The sequence below is a fragment of the Mastigoproctus giganteus genome, chromosome 3, assembly GCF_048544385.1.
Source record: "Mastigoproctus giganteus isolate SK-2022 chromosome 3, ASM4854438v1, whole genome shotgun sequence".
NCBI classification, from domain to species: domain Eukaryota; kingdom Metazoa; phylum Arthropoda; class Arachnida; order Uropygi; family Thelyphonidae; genus Mastigoproctus; species Mastigoproctus giganteus.
Genome location: NC_143577.1, coordinates 25,284,312 through 25,304,530, shown reverse-complemented (window position 1 = coordinate 25,304,530; position 20,219 = coordinate 25,284,312). Strand labels below are relative to the sequence as shown.

General features: G+C 35.4%; 1 protein-coding gene across 1 annotated transcript in view; it reads left to right on the top strand.

Moving 5' to 3' along the window:
- LOC150087813 (phosphatidylserine lipase ABHD16A) overlaps positions 1-20,219 on the top strand; it is a 227,562-nt gene that overhangs the window by 96,364 nt on the left and 110,979 nt on the right. Inside the window, exons 8-10 of the mRNA XM_090370439.1 lie at positions 1,373-1,446; positions 7,768-7,808; positions 16,371-16,475. Of these exons, the coding sequence (XP_090226565.1) occupies positions 1,373-1,446; positions 7,768-7,808; positions 16,371-16,475 (220 nt within the window). The remainder of the gene's footprint in view (positions 1-1,372; positions 1,447-7,767; positions 7,809-16,370; positions 16,476-20,219) is intronic.

Here is a 20,219-nt window from a genome sequence, read left to right as displayed (position 1 = left end):
TTCCTCTAGCTCAGAATAATTACCTGAGGGGGCATAAATTCAAATTGAGGAAAGACAGATGTAGGATAGACGTGCGGAAATTTGCCTTTAGCCAGCGGGTGGTTGGTTGGTGGAACAGACTTCCATCCCTTGTCGTGGAGGTTGATAGCCTAAATAAGTTTAAGGCTCAGCTGGGCAGGTATTTTGAACGAACAGAGGGGTGAAGTGGAAGCGGGTTTTTTTTTTTTTTTTTTGGCTGATGCTGCATAAGCTTGCTTTCTTGCATCAAATGCCTGTACTAATGCCAATCATGTCCTTTGTCACTGGCTCCACAGCAGTAATGATGCGATTTTTGAGCTCATCCAGGGTTGTGGGCAACGCTGGCATGTACACAGCATCTTTAATATACCTCCAAAAGAAGTCACAGAGCATAAGATTCGGTGACCTAGGGGGGACCAGCTGTAAAGCACCAAGTCATGGGGTCCACTACAACCAATCCAGTGGCCTGGGAGCACTTCATTGAAGAAATGGCGAACATCCAAATGCCAACAAGGCGGTGCACCATCTTGCTGTAAAATGTAGTTGCTGGAATCTTCGTTCAATTGGGGAAATAGCCAGTTCTGCAGCATATCTAGATAGGAGTGACCACTCATTGTGTTCTCCATGAAAAATAAAAAAAAGCCTTCTGCTGTGCGGTCACCATTTTCTCACGGACTATCTGTCATGGAGCCACAGTGAGAGTGGAGCCATCTCGTGATGACCTTTTAAAACTTGTAGATTTCCTTTTTCATTTGGTGTATGCCAAGTTAATACATGGTTGATGGGTACGGAATTATGCTCATTTGAAATCGGATGAATCATTTTGAATAACCTTGTATATTCACAATAAGTGTCTGCATGATACTAACAAATACAATTGCTGTTGTGCAAATATATCAGTGATTTGAAATAGTTATTTACACAATCATGAGTTTTTGCGAAGTAGCATTCATAGTATAGCCACACTAGTGTAATGTCAAAGAAAGAGTTAATATTCACAGTTGGGTACTATAATACTAACTTTTTTCAATTGGCTTGAGGTATTAATATCTGCAGAATCAAAAATTTGTAGGGTTTCCTTATTACAAAATCCCACAGATATTGTACTGATATTTAAAAAATTGTTACTTGTTTATTGATATTTGCCTTTTACAGTTTGTACTCGTTTTTATACCTTGACTTACTGACCTAATTCATTAGGCACTGAAGTTTTACTTTTTTTATGACCAGGTTTTGGCGTATTAAGCCTTAGTTGCTAATGCGCCAATAAAACCAACCCACAAATATTGAGGGTTTACTGTTATATTGTATATTGTAATATTACATTAAAAAACATTGTTATTGTTTATTTCAGTTATATAGTTATGCATACGTTTGGACGTAGGATGGTGTATCCTGGTGCTGTTAAACTGTTGCAAGCTACTCTTGGTAATTGCATTATTCTGTATTTTTATTTTTTTTTTTTTTCTGATTGTATGAAAATAGTTTTTAATTATGAATGAAACAGTTGTTACAGTATAATGTTGTCAATATCATATTTTAAAAACTGCTTTAATAAGCTTTCTGACTGATACTTTCAATTCAGAATTGCTTTACTCTGCATATTAATACAAAGATTAAATCCACAATTTTAATGATTTTAAAGGAAAACAAATTATAGAGATGAGACTCTCTCTTTCTCTCAAGCAAATTAATAGAATTTATTGATCATTTTTATTTATTTTTTTATGAAAACACCTGCCAAACACGAAAAGTATTGCAGCCTATAGTAATTAGCTGTATGTGGGCTGAAAGTTGAAATGACGGAAGGTACTTCTTGATAACAGACTTGAATTTCTGTAGGTTGTTCCAGAAAGCAGAAGTTGAAGGGATAAATGAAGAAGAAGAAAAGCTGATTCTGTCAGTTTGAATTTGGAAAGTAATTGGATGCTTTTTATGGAACTTATTCAAACTGGTCTGGAAGAAAGAAGGGAGGGGAGAATTATAGATGTCAATTCAGAAGAACGGTATCCATGGAAGTACCTCCATTGGCACTGTTCATGGAACATGCTGCAAAAACAGAACACCTGTGAGAGAGAGAGAGTGGAGAGACTTTGCAAGAGATGTGTTATTGATTAAGTTGATCACCTTTTTTGAATGGAGTCTTAGAAGCCTGAGAGAGGTTTTAGGGGCACCACCCCAGATGTGGAAAAAATATTCAGACTTGAGATTTGCACAGAGTGAGTAGTTGTTTAAAAGAAAGTAATGCTGAAAGCAAAAGAGAAAACCCCCAGTTTTTTGGATGCAGAGGAAGCAATATTTGCGATCTGCTTATGCCAAGAGAGATTAGAAGTCAGGATAATTGCTAATATCCTTGTATGTGCATTCTTACCTAGAAATATGAGTGTCATCAAAGATAAGTATAGGAGTGGTATACTCTTTTTTGCGAGAAATAAGACAAGACTGAATTTTAGAAGGATTGAAATGAACTGGAATTAGAGATGAAATTAAATGGGATGATCTGCAAGATTTCTTTTCCTTAAGCAGATTACTGTTTCAAATCTTGTGATGTCATTGTTTCTCAGGTCATGTCAGTGAAATTATTCTTGTAAGGATGAAATCCTTTATTCCGTACGGATGAAATCCTTTATTCCATACTCCATCTTAAAATCTCCTCCTTTATCCAAACCTTGATTTTCCATAAATGTGCTTAGGCTGTTCAAGACAAGAATTTTGCATATCATAATTGGCTTGTATCCAAATCACCAGGTTCATTTTCTGCCTACACAAAGCTCCTACACCTACACTAAAGCAGTTATTAATCAGTTCAAACTAAACCTTGAATAGGCTAAGAGTAGAAAACTTGCTTCATGTCCAAATGGTAGTCGAGCATTCTGGTCTCTTTCCAAAACTATTGGACACAACTTTTGCCCATCCCTATTCCCACCTCTGTCAAAACCAGATGGTTCTATTGTCACTTCAGCCAAAGATGGTCTTGGTAAACCACCTCCTACAATTCCCAGTATTCTCTATTCAATTCTTCCTGTGGTCTTATGTCAGAAGGATTTTGAACAATCTCGATGCTAAGAAAGCTCCCGGTCCTGATGGTATTTCTCCACTTGTTCTCAAAACCTGTGCTCTTGAACTTCTGTTCTGTGTCACCTTTTTACTCTTTCATATTCCAAAGGTGTTTTTCCTTCTGCTTGGAAATTTGCTCATATCCAGCCAGTTTCTAAAAAGGGTGAAAAATCCCTCCCATCCAGTTATCGTCCCATTGCACTTCTGTTCTTTCTAAAGTAATGGAGAAATCAATCAACTGCCAACTCTTAAACTATCTATAAATCTTCCATCTGATCAGTGATCACCAGTATGGATTCTGTCAGTGTCATTCCACTGGTGATATTCTGGCTTGTGTTACTCATCTCTGGACAAACTCATTGGAAAAGTTTGGTGAAACTCAGATAGTTGCTCTTGACATTTAAAAGGCTTTTGATTGTGTTTGGCATAAAGGTCTTCTAAATAAGCTCTCATCTTATGGTGGGCTGGTAGGTACCCAGGTGATACAATGAGTGACACCCAGTTATGAAGTATAACTCCATGGTATTCAAGACATCAGACAGTGTGCGATAGTAAAGACTAAGGCTTTTGATCGTGTTTGGCATAAAGATCTTCTAAACAAGCTTCCATCTTATGGTTTGCCAACTGTTTTTAGTAATTGGTTATCCAGTTTTCTCTCTGATTGCTCACTGAGGGTAATGGTAGATGGCTCTCTGTCTTCTAACTTCTCTACTAATGCCGATGTCCCCCAAGGTTCAGTTCTTTCCTCCACTCTTTTCCTCTTGTATATTAATGACCTTCTTCCATTGACTGGCAATCCTATCCATAGTTTTGCCAATGATAGCACATTGCATTCCACTTTCCATTTCAAGAAACCTTGTCCTGCTCAATCAGCTTCAACTTCTCAAAAATCTGCTACCAATTCCTTAAATGCCGATCTTCAGGTAATTCTTCAGTGGGGCAAAGACAACTTAGTTGATTTCAACCCTTCTAAAACTCAGTCTTGTCTTATATCTCGCAAAAAGGATTCTTCTGCTCCTATGCTTATCTTTAGGGACACTCCGATTTCTAGGCAAAATGATATATCTCTTTTGGGGATTATCCTGACACAAGTACATTACAAATATTGCTTCCTCTGCATCTAAAAAACTTGGTTTTCTCTTTCGCTCTCAGCGTTACTTTTCTTCCAAACAGCTGCTCACTCTGTATAAATCGCAAATCCACCCTGCCATGGAATATTGTTCCCACATCTAGGGTGGTGCCCACAAAACCTCTCTCAGGCTTCTTGATTCTATTCAGAAGAGGGCAGTTAGGTTAATTAATGATTCATCTCTAACAGAGTCTCTCCACTCGCTTTCTCATAGATGTACTGGTTCTGCTGCATTCCTCTTCTACAGATACTTCCATGGGCACTGTTCTTCTGAATTGGCTTCTATAATTCCCGCTCTCTCTTTCAAAACAGTCCGAACACATGCTGTCACCAGCCAACATCCATTTACTGTCCAACTTCAAACACACAGAACCAACTTTTCATCTTCCTCATTTATTCATTCAACTGCCGTTTTCTGGAACAACCTTCCTTCATACGTATTTCCTGAAAATTACAATCTACAGAAGTTCAAGTCCAATGTCAACAAATATCTTCTTTCGTCTTCTCAACCTCCAATCCAAGCACAGTACTAAGTACTATAGGTTCTAATACCTCTCGTGTTTGGGGTTCACATAAAAAAAAAAAAAAAAAAAGGTTTTAGGGCTTAAAGCTTCAGATTACAGGAAATTTACTAGACTAACAAGTTAGTGCCAAGCATCATTTTAGAGCACAGACTATCATGAACCATTAGTCGAAGGAACTTAGAAACTCCTAGTGTGTGTGTGTGTGTAATTTGGTCTGTTATGGAGAGGGCCCACAGTTGGCAGTGTTCTAACTGAATCTAATTCAGAAATGTTATTTGCTAGTCATTACTGAGTGGTTTATGCCATTTAAGCAAGTGACATTTAGAATTTATTGTCCAAATATATATTCACTTTTGCAGCAGTATTTGCAGAATGACTAGTTTTATGATTTTAATAAAAATACCTATTTTTAGTTATGTGAGAAATAACATTTTAGGTTGCAATCAGTAAAACATATAGGGATGCAAGTCGCCAAAGCTTAAAACTTATTAGTATTAGTAACGGCCGCATGGTGCAAGAAAGCCTATGGCTTATGCTGCACCAGCAAAAAAAAAAAAAAAAAAAAAAACAATGATAAAAAAAATAATAAAATAAAAAAAAAAAATAATAAATAAATAACTAAATAATAACAATTAATTAAAAAAAAAAAAAAAAAGGAAATTAAACCTATCATCCTATGCGCTTCCCTTACACGAAAGTACTATCCAGATGACCTTTGAATTTCCCCAAACTGTCGGCCTCTACCACCCATGAAGGCAACTTATTCCAGTAATTTATAACTCGCTGGCTAAAATAAAACTTCCTGCAGTCCAATGTAAACATTTCCCCCTGTAACTTGAATTTATGTCCCCTAGTTCTAGCATCATTTATAATCTTGAAAATTTCGTCCTCATTCATTTTACTGATGCCTCTCAGAGCCTTAAACACCTCAATCAAATCTCCTCTAAGGTGTCTAGTTTCCAAACTCTGCAACCCACATATTCGAAGTCTTTCTTCATAAGGACGCCCTTTTGCCAATCTCACCATGCGAGTTACCCGTCTTTGCATCCTTTCAAGAAGCTCTATCTTTCTTCAGGTGCGGTCTCCATACTTGAACACAGTATTCCAAGTGTGGTCTAACATAAGCCTTATATAATGGGATTATCACATCCCTATCTCTACTTGCAAAAGTTCGATAGATCATCGATAGGACACCATGGGCCTTCCTTGCTACCTGTTTACAATGTTCAGAGAATTTCATGTCTGACCATATCGTAACACCCAAGTCCCTTTACTGGGTTTAGTTGAACTCCACCAAGTGAATAAGTTTTTTTGGGATTACTGTTTCCCAGATGTAATACCTTACACTTTGTTGGATTAAAGCACAGCTGCCATTTTTCTGACCTTTCCTGAAGTCTATCTAGGTCTCTCTGAAGAAGCTCAGCTTGACAGTGATCATTAACTACTCTACCAATTTTAACATCATCTGCAAATTTAGACATCATGCCCTCTATCCCTTCATCAATGTTGTTTATGAAAATTAAAAACAACAGTGGTCCTAATACTGATCCTTGGGGAACCCCACTTCTTACATCAACCCAATCTGAGGAATAGCAATTTATCACAATCCTCTGCCTCCTGCCCTGAAGCCATCCTTCTATCCATCTAAGGATTTTCCCAGTGATAGTAGTAGTAGTAGTAGTGGCATGTGATGCAAGAAAGCAAATGTATGAGCTTATGCAGCATCAGCCAAAAAAAAAAAAAAAAAAAAAAAATCACACCATTCCCTCCAAATGCTTGTCCAGTTCCTTCTTAAATTTATTCAACCTATCAACTTCCACAACGACAGATGGAAGTTTGTTCCAGCAATTAACCACTCGCTGGCTAAAGGCAAATTTCCGCACATCTATTCTACATCTGTCTTTTCTTAATTTGAATTTATGCCCCCTTAGGTTCGTAATCTGAACAAGTGGAAGGATCCCATCAGAATTCAGCGTGCTCAACCCATTCAAGGCCTTATATACCTCAATCAGATCACCGCGCAGGTGCCTAGTCTCCAGCCACTGCAATTTGCAGAACTTAAGCCTCTCTTGGTAAGAGGATCCCTTCATTCCCCTCACCAACTTTTTTGCCCTTCTCTGTACACGCTCAAGTAAATCTACATCCTTCCTAAAATGAGGCCTCCAGACCTGTACGCAGTACTCAAGGCGTGACCTGACCATTGCCTTATACAGAGGGATAATCACCTCCTTTTCCCTGCTAGCAAAATTCCTATATATCATTGACAAAACCCCATGACCTGCCTTGGCAGCCTGTCTGCATTGCTCAGAGAACTTCATATCTGACTGCACAATTACTCCCAGGTCTTTTTCATTTTCTACCACCTTAAGTGTAGTACCACACAGTTGGTACATTTCTCTGGGTTTACTTCTACCCATATGCAGTACTTTGCATTTGTCAAGGTTAAACTTCAGTTGCCAACCTTGACAAATTGGTTGAACAGGTTGATTCCAACCGGTTCCAGCTTATAAAGCAACCGCTCATTTGGGACTGAGTCAAAAGCTTTGCTGAAATCTAAATAAACAATGTCGAAATTATGTAGTAATACAACTGATAATAGAATAGAATGTACTGTCTTTCAAATATATTTCACTTTTGCAGCAGTATTTACAGCATGACTAGTTTTATGATTTTAATAAAAAACACCTATTTTTAGTTATGTGAGCGATAACATTTTAGGTTGCAATCAGTAAAACGTAGGGATGCAAGTCGCCAAAGCTTAAAAATTATGTAGTAATACAATTGATAATGGGCGTGTGATGACAAGTTAATGTTTTTTGTCCAAATCCTTCTACGCTAATATTGAAAAAAATATCCCATCATATGTGACATTGTAACATGACATATTGATGGCTGAGATATCACAGCCTTGAATTATTCTTCCTGTTATTCAAGAAGAATTCAAAATTATGTGCAATATTCTACATTCATAGTATAATTAAATTTTGATTCTTAAATTTAGGAGTGCTGATTTACTTCTTTTTTTTTTGTCTTTTACAGCACCTATGTTAATACAGGGAAGAGCAAAGTTTATAGAAGAGGTAGGCTTAAAATTAGCATTTCCTTCATATTTTATCACATTCAAGAAATATGGAATAATTTCATTTTGTTATTTTTTAAACTGTAGATAAACCATGCAGATATTTCAAACAACTTTTTTTTTGTATTTTGATTGTGTGAAAATTGATAAAAATGCTTTGGCAAAATTTGCATTTGGTAGTTCATCATAAATTGTACATTAAATCTGAGTGCTTTTGCAATATAGTAGTAGTAGTAGTAGTGGCATGTGATGCAAGAAAGCAAATGTATGAGCTTATGCAGCATCAGCCAAAAAAAAAAAAAAAATCACACCATTCCCTCCAAAAATCTGTCCAGTTCCTCCTTAAATTTATTCAGCCTATCAACTTCCACAACGACAGATGGAAGTTTGTTCCAGCAATTAACAACCCACTGTCTAAAGGCAAATTTCTGCACATCTATTCTACATCTGTCCTTTCTTAATTTGAATTTATGCCCCCTTAGGTTCGTAATCTGAACAATGAAAGAATCCCATCAGAATTCAGCGTACTGAACCCATTCAAGGCCTTATACACCTCAATCAGATCACCGCGCAGGTGCCTAGTCTCCAGCCACTGCAATTTGCAGAACTTAAGCCTCTCTTGATAAGAGGATCCCTTCATTCCCCTCACCAATCTTGTTGCCCTTCTCTGTACACGCTCAAGTAAATCTACATCCTTCCTAAAATGAGGCCTCCAGACCTGTACACAGTACTCAAGGCGTGGCCTGACCATTGCCTTATACAGAGGGATAATCACCTCCTTTTCCCTGCTAGCAAAATTCCTATATATCATTGACAAAACCCCATGACCTGCCCTGGCAGCCTGTCTGCATTGCTCAGAAAACTTCATATCTGACTGCACAATTACTCCCAGGTCTTTTTCATTTTCTACCACCTTAAGTGTAGTACCACACAGTTGGTACGTTTCTCTGGGGTTACTTCTACCCATATGCAGTAATTTGCATTTGTCAAGGTTAAACTTCAGTTGCCACTTCTTAGCCCATCTGCCCAAATTATCTAGATCCTGTTGCAGTAGCACACTGCCATTACTGTCATTAACAACCCTGCCAACTTTGTATCATCTGCAAACTTCGAGCCTGCAAACAAAACACTAAGCCTGATATACCTTCATCAGTATCATTGATAAATATACAAAACAACAGTGGACCCAATACCGAACCCTGTGGGACTCCACTAATAAAATTAGTCCAAGAAGAGCAGCACCCATTGATTACCACCCTCTGTCTTCTCGCACTTAACCATCCTTTTATCCATTGTAGCAACTTACCCTTAATACCATTCTGCTCCAATTTGTACAATAGTCTTCCATGCGCAACAGTGTCAAAAGCTAATATTGAAATGATATTATTCTACCAACCTTGATCCTTTTCAAATAACATAATCAGACTTTTCAGCTATCCTGATTTAAGTAGAAGACTCCTGTTTTTGGCTTTTTCTTTTGCCTTCTGATAAGTACAGTTTTGTCACATTTTTTGTATCCATACTGGCAGTCATTAATTGATGAAAGTTTCAAGGTAGTGTAAATATTACCAGTTATTGGATTTCTATATTAATTTAAAAATGGTTCAAATAAGCACAAATATGATGATAATTGAATGGCAAAGATTCCAAAAACTGTTCAGAATTTCACTACTGCAACAGCATCAAGAAAAAAAACATTTAATGCATCTTTGTCCTTTTCTCCAGCTACATAAAGCATAAAGAAACAAGTAAGAGAAGAAAAGTGATGTGGAAACAAAGGTTGCTGAATAAATGTAAGGAGAGGGAAAGTTTAAAATTTGATATTTTTTAATTATAATGTTTCTATTTTGATAAAAGATCTTTTTATCTGAAACTATAATCTGACCTGAAGCACTATCACCATTCATTTTTAAAAGCCTCTACACAAAGGCGACTCCGTGGGCAGGAGCAGCAGTGCATAGCACACGCTTCTTGATTAGACCGGGGTTCGAGCCTGTGACCACCAAATACGGAGGATGCGGAAAGGTCAGGGAATGACCACTGCATATCCCCAGAGCAATATGGCCTTAGTTGCTAATGCTCCTAAAAACCAAAATAACAAGCCTCTACACAAACATTCAATGCAGAAACTGTTTCAAGCATACAGAGGTTAAACTTAAAATTATTATCCTGATAAATGTCAGTTGTATAGGCTTATGGAGTAAGGAGCATATGCATTACCTTTAGGATATCCTTCATATATATATAAGAAGGAATATGTTTCGTTATTACCATTGCATCAGTATGGCTACCTCCTAGTAAACAAGATCTGCTGAGAGATTTATAAGAACTGAATTTTAGGTTAAATACATTCAACTACCATCTCTTTCTGTATTTTATTAGACCTAAACAGATAACACTGCTAACTGTGGGGGAAAGACCCCAAAATAGATCATAGGGGGTAAGAAAATTGAAAATTAATACAGAAAACAACCTGTTGTCAGTGGTCACACACACACACACACACACACACACACACACACACACACACACACACACACACACACACACACACACACACACACACACACACACACACATTCACCTTCTGTCAAAGGTACAGTTTGGCCATAGCCCTTTCAGCATTAAACCTCCACTCTAACAAGAACCTTCTGTGAAAGATCAGGTCTTCAATACCCTTATCACTCAATACCCCCACACTATTCTCAATGATTCGATAGACTATTCATAAGAATTGATTGAAGAGTCTCACTATTCCATAGATTCCCCAGGTGGAAAATAGATGATGCAGACTGAGAAAGCTTCAGGACACTGGCAATACTAGATTGCACTGTTATTCAAAGAGAATTCAGTAGAAGCAAAAGCAGTATATATCATGAACAATATTCATCGAGCTGTTAAAAAGACAATATAATAAGCATTCGACATTGAACGACAGTGTATCCAAAACCTATTGAATGCTAACAAAAATTGAGAAAGAAATGGATCTTGGGATCTCACATATCTTCAACAATGGACAGTCTAATCTACTTCAAGGAAGCTAGAGTCAAGGCTAAAAAAATACGGAAAATGGACAAAAAAAAAAAAACAACTTGAGTAAAATTTACATCCACTATAATTGGTTCCCCATCAGAAAAAGTTTGTAACACAACTACAAAGATTCATCTCATCTCCTCTCCAGTTAAATATTGGGGAGAGATTTCTTTCGAAATCTCTCCCCAGTATTTAACTGGAGAGGAGATGAATGTCCAGCTGCTTTCAAAACTTATGAGGATGAGACAGAAAAAAGTTTAATTTCCTCACTAAAAGCCATGTAAAAAAAAAAAAAAAAAATATATATATATATATATATATATATATATATATATATAATAATGTCCTTTTCTCAATGAAGTCATTAAAAACAAAATTGCCAGATCAGCTAGTAGAAACTTCATTCTCATTCATTCCAAAATACATATCATGATTAGGCTTAGACCTTTTAAACCGTCATTAAAATTTTTTTTTATCATTTTTACAGTTACAAATTTTATATTTATTTAAATAAATGATTTAAGTTGTCATTGCTCATGAAGTAACATTCTTAGTATTTATCTGCATATATCTGTACACCATTTCATGAATTATAGTACTTTATTGCTTAGATAGTATGAATCAGAGCTGTAATACTCAATATGTTCTACGTTGATAATGATATTAGTAAATTAATAAGAGGAGTTTACCTCAATATAGTACGTGGAACACTTCCGTATGATACCCTCCAGAAATTAAAACGGAAAAAACGAAAAAATCGACAACTTACCGGTACATTAAAGTAAAATATAAATTATTAAAGTAAATTATAAATAATTAAATAATCAATTTAACACAATTCAAAATCAATTCAAAACAATTAAAATACAAATTAACGCAATTAAAAGAATCTAACGAAAATATTCAAAACGATTTTCCTTCCTGAAGCTGACAATGCTTTTCGACCGACTGTCGTGATCACAGGAATGAAAATTATCGAATCAGGCTAAACCTGCAACTTAAATAGTGATTATGTGTCTTCGCGCATGCGCGTAAAGGTCCACGCATCGGAGATCAAATATGGCCGCCGAACATTAACAGAATTCTCGTGTAATTTAATTTCAACGGTTTCTGCAATTAATAGTCGCGTATAATTACGTTGAACGTTAAGTATTTTGGCCTCGTTAAATAAAAAAGTATGTTTTTCGTTAATGGCATGAAAGGCTAATTCTGACGCTGCTGAACGAGAAGCACGAACAGAGGCTTCGTGTTGATTTACACGGATATTAAGAGAAAACCGCGTGGAACCCTGATAAGACGAGTCGCAATCACCGCAAGAAATGTTGTATACTAGATCATTAATTTGTGTTGCGAACGCCGAAAGAACCGAGCGATTGTTCAGTATAGTGTGTAACTTCCGTATAGGCCTAGCTATAATTTTAAATTCGGTATCTTTAAAGAATCTGTTAAGCTGTTTGTGCCACTGTTCAACATATGGGACAGAAATAAAGTATTTTTTGATATTACTATTGTTGATTGGTGCAGTATTTTGTATCCTATCCTTAGCTTGTACCCTAATTCGATTTATTGTGTTAATGGGATAACCCCTGTTCAAGAATCTGCTAGTTAATATTTGTATTTCTGAGTCTAAAGCAGAATCCGTCGTTGAATATTTATAGGCATTTAGAAATTGATTAAAGATAATCGATCTTTTGTAGGTGAACGGGTGGTAGCTATTATAATGTAGAAGCATACCGGTGTTTGTGGGTTTTCGATAGATGCTAAATTGTATTTTGTTCGAGTCCCGGGTAAGCGTGAAATTTAGAAAGTTTAATGACTTAGTATCCGTATCTTCCCTTTCCAATGTAAATTTGAGTCTAGAATGAATATTGTTAAACGAATGTAAAATATCTTGGATAGTACTACTATCGGTAATAACTAGAACATCGTCTAAATACCTCCCATAGTATGTGATACGGGGACGAAAAGGTGTCAAATGTATCTGCTCAATCGTTGAGAGATAGATCTCTGACATTAAGCCACTCAGGCTCAAACCCATTGGTAATCCAAAAATTTGTTTGTACACCTTGTCTCGAAAGGTGATGTAGTTAGCCTCAACTAATAGTTTAATTAAGTGAAAAATCTCCTTTATAGGCAGCTTCGTATAATTAATTGGTGTCGAGTTTTTATTTAACATATCCCAAATAATATCTAATGTGTATTCAACGTTTACATTCGTATATAATGATGTAACATCTAATGAGAATAAATTGTCATTGTCGCCGAGTCTACAGTCTTTAAGATTATTAAATAATGTATCATAATTCTTAATCCCAAATTGTATAACCTGTCTAAAAGGTTTTATAATGTTATATACATGTGTGGCTAAGGCTGAAAATGCCGAGTTCCTGTAGGAAACAATAGGTCGAATCGGAAATCCAGGCTTGTGTAATTTTACCTGACCAAAAAGTGCAGGAATATTGTATGTTCTGGACTTCAATTCCTTCAACTGAACCATAGTAATGTAGTCGTTTTTACGATATGTGGTTAACGTTTTATTGTATTGATTTACCAAATTGGTAAACAGTGTCGGGTCCACTTCACAATAAGTGGAGCTATCAGATACAACTGAATCTAACTTATTAATATAATCATGTTTATCTAGTATTACCACTGTATCTCCTTTATCTGCCCTCTGTATAATAATGTCCTTATTTTCTCGAAGTTCTCGTAAAGCTGAACTGTCATGTGTATTCAATTTAGGAAGTCGTGTTTCTTTTATGTTATTCACTACTTGGTTAACTTGTTGAATAAATACATCTTTTTGTGGAACACTACGAAGTCCAAATTCAAAATCAATTACGCATTGTTTTTTTGGCAGCTTTCGAGGTGGTAAATTATAGTTTAATCCTTTGGATAAAAGTGAAATCTGGTCCTGCGATAGTGTACACGAGGAAAGATTTGTAACCTGTTGATGTGTCGGTTCGTTGGATACTGGGTGAGGGGGTGTTCGTGAACTAGCCGACATATTCTGTGGTAGTGCGTTATGTGTCTGTGGGGGGGATGTCACCCAACTCGTGTGAACTTGGTCGCAAGCTCGCGACAATGTGTTAGAATTCGTATGAACGTGTCTTGAACTATTCGATAATGTTTGCAACTTATTAACGTGTCTGTTTTTTATTTCTGAGGCTTGTGCTTCCCGTCGCAAATCTATGGAGGTCTTCAATACAGACCAATCGTTCGGATGTAGATAATTTTTTAATTTATCGCGAAGCTTCCTAACCTGGGAAAGGTATTTTTGTTTATCCGAATATCGAGATTTTAAGGCAAGCTTAACAATATTACGTGATGTCGCCAGTGATAGTTGTTTTATGCCTGAAATTTTTTGATTTAAATTCACCCTGGCAAACTTCGGAACAATGTTGTTTTGAAGGCAATATTTTAGGAAAGAAATATGGTAACTTTGGGCCGAGTACCTTAGTGTAGATTTAATGTAATTTTGTACCAAGCCATTCAAAAAATCTCCCATAATTGTGTGTATCGATTGTATACTACTGGAGAGACAGGAAGTGAATGAAATAGTCAATAAGAGTATGAAAATTAATTAGATAGTATGAATCAGAGCTGTAATACTCAATATGTTCTACGTTGATAATGATATTAGTAAATTAATAAGAGGAGTTTACCTCAATATAGTACGTGGAACACTTCCGTATGATACCCTCCAGAAATTAAAACGGAAAAAACGAAAAAATCGACAACTTACCGGTACCTTTTCAGCCTTAGCCAACACATGTATATAACATTATAAAACCTTTTAGACAGGTTATACAATTTGGGATTAAGAATTACGATACATTATTTAATAATCTTAAAGACTGTAGACTCGGCGACAATGACAATTTATTCTCATTAGATGTTACATCATTATATACGAATGTAAACGTTGAATACACATTAGATATTATTTGGGATATGTTAAATAAAAACTCGACACCGATTAATTATACGAAGCTGCCTATAAAGGAGATTTTTCACTTAATTAAACTATTAGTTGAGGCTAACTACATCACCTTTCGAGACAAGGTGTACAAACAAATTTTTGGATTACCAATGGGTTTGAGCCTGAGTGGCTTAATGTCAGAGATCTATCTCTCAACGATTGAGCAGATACATTTGACACCTTTTCGTCCCCGTATCACATACTATGGGAGGTATTTAGACGATGTTCTAGTTATTACCGATAGTAGTACTATCCAAGATATTTTACATTCGTTTAACAATATTCATTCTAGACTCAAATTTACATTGGAAAGGGAAGATACGGATACTAAGTCATTAAACTTTCTAAATTTCACGCTTACCCGGGACTCGAACAAAATACAATTTAGCATCTATCGAAAACCCACAAACACCGGTATGCTTCTACATTATAATAGCTACCACCCGTTCACCTACAAAAGATCGATTATCTTTAATCAATTTCTAAATGCCTATAAATATTCAACGACGGATTCTGCTTTAGACTCAGAAATACAAATATTAACTAGCAGATTCTTGAACAGGGGTTATCCCATTAACACAATAAATCGAATTAGGGTACAAGCTAAGGATAGGATACAAAATACTGCACCAATCAACAATAGTAATATCAAAAAATACTTTATTTCTGTCCCATATGTTGAACAGTGGCACAAACAGCTTAACAGATTCTTTAAAGATACCGAATTTAAAATTATAGCTAGGCCTATACGGAAGTTACACACTATACTGAACAATCGCTCGGTTCTTTCGGCGTTCGCAACACAAATTAATGATCTAGTATACAACATTTCTTGCGGTGATTGAGACTCGTCTTATCAGGGTTCCACGCGGTTTTCTCTTAATATCCGTGTAAATCAACACGAAGCCTCTGTTCGTGCTTCTCGTTCAGCAGCGTCAGAATTAGCCTTTCATGCCATTAACGAAAAACATACTTTTTTATTTAACGAGGCCAAAATACTTAACGTTCAACGTAATTATACGCGACTATTAATTGCAGAAACCGTTGAAATTAAATTACACGAGAATTCTGTTAATGTTCGGCGGCCATATTTGATCTCCGATGCGTGGACCTTTACGCGCATGCGCGAAGACACATAATCACTATTTAAGTTGCAGGTTTAGCCTGATTCGATAATTTTCATTCCTGTGATCACGACAGTCGGTCGAAAAGCATTGTCAGCTTCAGGAAGGAAAATCGTTTTGAATATTTTCGTTAGATTCTTTTAATTGCGTTAATTTGTATTTTAATTGTTTTGAATTGATTTTGAATTGTGTTAAATTGATTATTTAATTATTTATAATTTACTTTAATAATTTATATTTTACTTTAATGTACCGGTAAGTTGTCGATTTTTTCGTTTTTTCCGTTTTAATTTCTGGAGGGTATCATACGGAAGTGTTCCACGTACTATATTGAGGTAAACTCCTCTTATTAATTTACTAATAGTACTTTATTGCTTATTAATTTGCTTATAATGATGACACATTTATAATTCATTTATTTCAGCATTGTGGAGAGCGATATAAATTGCTAACAAGTGATAGCAATGAAATTGATGCGATGTTTGTTGACAGAAGAAACAAATCTGACTTTCCTTGTGGAAGAATATTAGTAAGTAATTTGAAGGATAGTTTTTTTTTTTTTTAGCAATTTTGTAATAGGGCGATGAGAATTGTGTATAAACAGCTAGAATTTTATATCCCCAAAGGTTTATTCGGTAAACTAAATTTTTTACTCAGTAAGTGGAAATGTGATAAAAAGCAAAGGTTTGGGGTTAGATGTCCTCTACTGAATGGCATCTTTTCTGAACAGCTTGACATACAGTGTTGCCCATGTCAACTGTAATTTTTGTAATTTCTTTTACATCTTCTCCCACAAAGTATGTTTATAGGTGTGTATTTGAATCCTTTCTCTGCATATTTCTTTTGTTAATTCTGTTTGTAAACAATGTTTTTTCAAGCCGAAATGAAATTTCAATTTTATTGTAACACTCTTCTTGTGTGAAAGTGATACAATATTATAATAGCTGGCATCCACATTTTGATAAACCATGTGTTTTTTGTCTAAAAAATTAACCACAAAAAATACACAAATTTTCTTAGAGCTTTCTTAGAGATGAGAGAATATTTGTAATGTGATTGTTCTGTTGCTTACTTCTCCAATTATAAAACAGTTGGTGATGCAAGAAATTCACTCTTGTTGCTAAATTGGATATTTTAATAATTTTAGCATACTTTTTTTACACTACATACACACTGGAGAGAATGCCATTCACCTGTTGCAGTTGATTGCCAAATGTGATAACAGTTATTGAACATGTAATAAAGTGGTAGTACAAGACCCTCAAATGGCCCTATTTCTTTTCCCTTTTTTTTTTTTTTTTTTTTTTTGTTCTTATTTTATGATAAAAATACTTTTACATCCTTTGGTTGAAGCTAAGATTTTCAAAAGAAACAAATTTTGAATTTACAGCAAACATCACTCTTTTGATATTTGGCTGTAACTTCAAAATTTGTTTCTGATAAGTAGGTGGTCAATAGTTTTGAAAAACATACAGCCAAACATCAGTCTTTTGATGTTTGGCTGTATGTTTTTCAAAACTATTGACCACCTACTTATCTAACAATCCACTCAGGAATTAGGAATATATGATGCTCCACTAGGCAAGGTATCACTTTAAGGAGTCCAGGAAAATTGATCGCCAGCAATTCACCGCCAGCAATTTACCGCCACGTCAGTTTATCGCATAAACAATTTACCGCCTCATCAGTTTATCGCGTTTTACCATCTAGAAGCAATGAGATGTGTTTGGTCAAATCATAAAAAGTTATTTTTTATTTAAGTTTCTGCCTTAAGCTATGGTTAGCATATTTTTGGAATTCTATGAACTCTTAGGAAATAGTACAGAAATAAAAAAAAAAACACATGTATGAAAATATGTACTTTAATAGGTAAATTATGTGTTTTAATAGTTACATGTATCACAAAAATAGTCAAAAAATCCATTATTTGAACAATATAACAATTGGTTAATTTTAAACTAAACTATTTATAACATTAGGTATGTCATAGTACACTGCAAAAATTCAAAATGAATGTTTATGCAATCTTCAGAATCAGTCACGTTGGGATAATTAATTACTAAGAAACTGTAATATTTACAACACAGTATGTAAATTATTAATAAGAAATATTATGCGCTATACCTCTTAGATAATCAACAATATTACCCCGTTCATCGTATGCACTAACAAGCCTTTTAATTCATAAATCACAATTGCGATACTTCTTTTTTTTGTCGCCCGGATCACTTCCACTTAAGTTAAAGGAATTAAGTAGGTACATACCTAATTCCAATTTTGAAAAATAACAGGCAACTAAATTAAAGCACCTGCAATGGTATGTATTTCTAGGAAATGTATACCTACCATATAACTTCCATTTTTAACTGCACTTCATTCTTAAATAACACCTAGAGAAAAGCCATATTTTCAATTTAAAATGACCAGTAAATTTATATAAATTATATGTATTGCCTGGCGATAAAATATGCTAGCGATCATTTGTAGGCTATAAATTGTTTATAAACTTAAATTTTCTTAAACTTTCGGTGATAAATTTTTCTCGACTAAGTCTAGGAAAGTTTATCGCTAGCAGTTTACCGCCGGGTCAGTTTATCGCATAAACAATTTATAGCCTACAATTATCGCCAGGCAATACATATAATTTATATAAATTTATTTTTAACTTAAGTAGCATGTTTTAGGGAAGTGGGGGTTGGGCGTGCCGATTAGGGAGGTACTTATATATTTATCTCTTACAATCACAACATTTTCTTATTTATTTTTCATCCTTTTGAGTTTGTGAACGCATCATGTTGGTGGAATTTTTGAAATGAGAAAAAGGAAAACCGAAATTTTGCTTTAGTGGGCATTTGTTTCATAAAGACAGGCAAAATGAAACAAAAATTCATTGGACGTGTTAAAATTACCAAAAAACCAAATGTGCCGCTCGAGTTACTACGGTAAATAACACCATTGTTAAAACATGGAAGGAGCACAATCATTGTGGAGATGCAGCAGGAGTTGAGGCAGCACAACTTCTTGATACCATTCGAACTTATGCAGAAACAACCAATAATACGCCTCATAGTATTATTTCAAATGTTTTGAGAATCTGTAGCCAAGCAGCAGCCCCTAAGCTTCCAAGTGTAGATACAATGAAACGAACGATCCGAAATATAAGAAATCGAAATTTTGATGGCCCAGTTCTTCCAACGCATCGTAGAGACATAGTTTTTACAGAAGAATATAAAACATCATGCAATGGAGAATTGTTTCTACAATTTGATTCTGGACCCGAGGACAATCGTATGCTAATTTTCAGTACGAAAAGAAATTTGCAGTTGTTAGTGCGAAGTGAACACTGGGTATGCCGATGAGACTTTCAAAACTGTTCCCTTACTTTTTTATCAGCTGTATACGATACATGGATTCGAGGACAAAATATCGCTTCCATTAGTTTATGCATTATTGCCTAACAAGTCTGAGGAAATGTATGTATCTCTACTACAGCAGCTGAAAGTATTGGAACCGGCTATGTCCCCGCAATCAATAACTATAGATTTTGAGACGGCGATGATGAATGCTTGCAGAAGAGTTTTTCCTGACGCTTCACAATGGGGTTGTTTTTTCCACTTTTCACAATGTATTTTTCATTCCATTCAGAATAATGGATTGAAACAACATTATGAAACTGATGCAAATTTTGCTTTAAATATGCGAATTTTGGCAGCAATTGCATTTGTGCCCACTCCAATTGTGACTGTCATTTTTGAACAATTGTGTGAAAATGGTGTTTTTCCTCCAGAATCGCAAGAAGTTGTTGATTATTTTGAGGATATATGAATTGGACGCCCAACCAGATGACATCTTCGTCGACCACCAAAGTATTCCCATGAAATGTGGAACGTACTCCAGCTTGTTCTAGAAAGATTACCAAGAATGAATAATTCTGTTAAAGGGTGGCATAGAGGATTTGAGGAAAAAGTCGCTGCTTATCATCCCAACATTTGGAAATTTATCGATGGCATTAAAAAAGAACAAAGTATTAACGAAATGCGCATTGAACAATATTTAAGTGGAAGTGGCAACAAAAAAAAGTATCGCGATTGTGATTTAAGAATTAAAAGGCTTGTTAGTGCATACAATGAACGGAGTGATACTGTTGATTATCTAAGAGGTATAGCGCATAATATTTCTTATTAATAATTTACATACTGTGTTGTAAATATTACAGTTTCTTAGTAATTAATTATCCTAACGTGACTGATTCTGAAGATTGCATAAACATCAT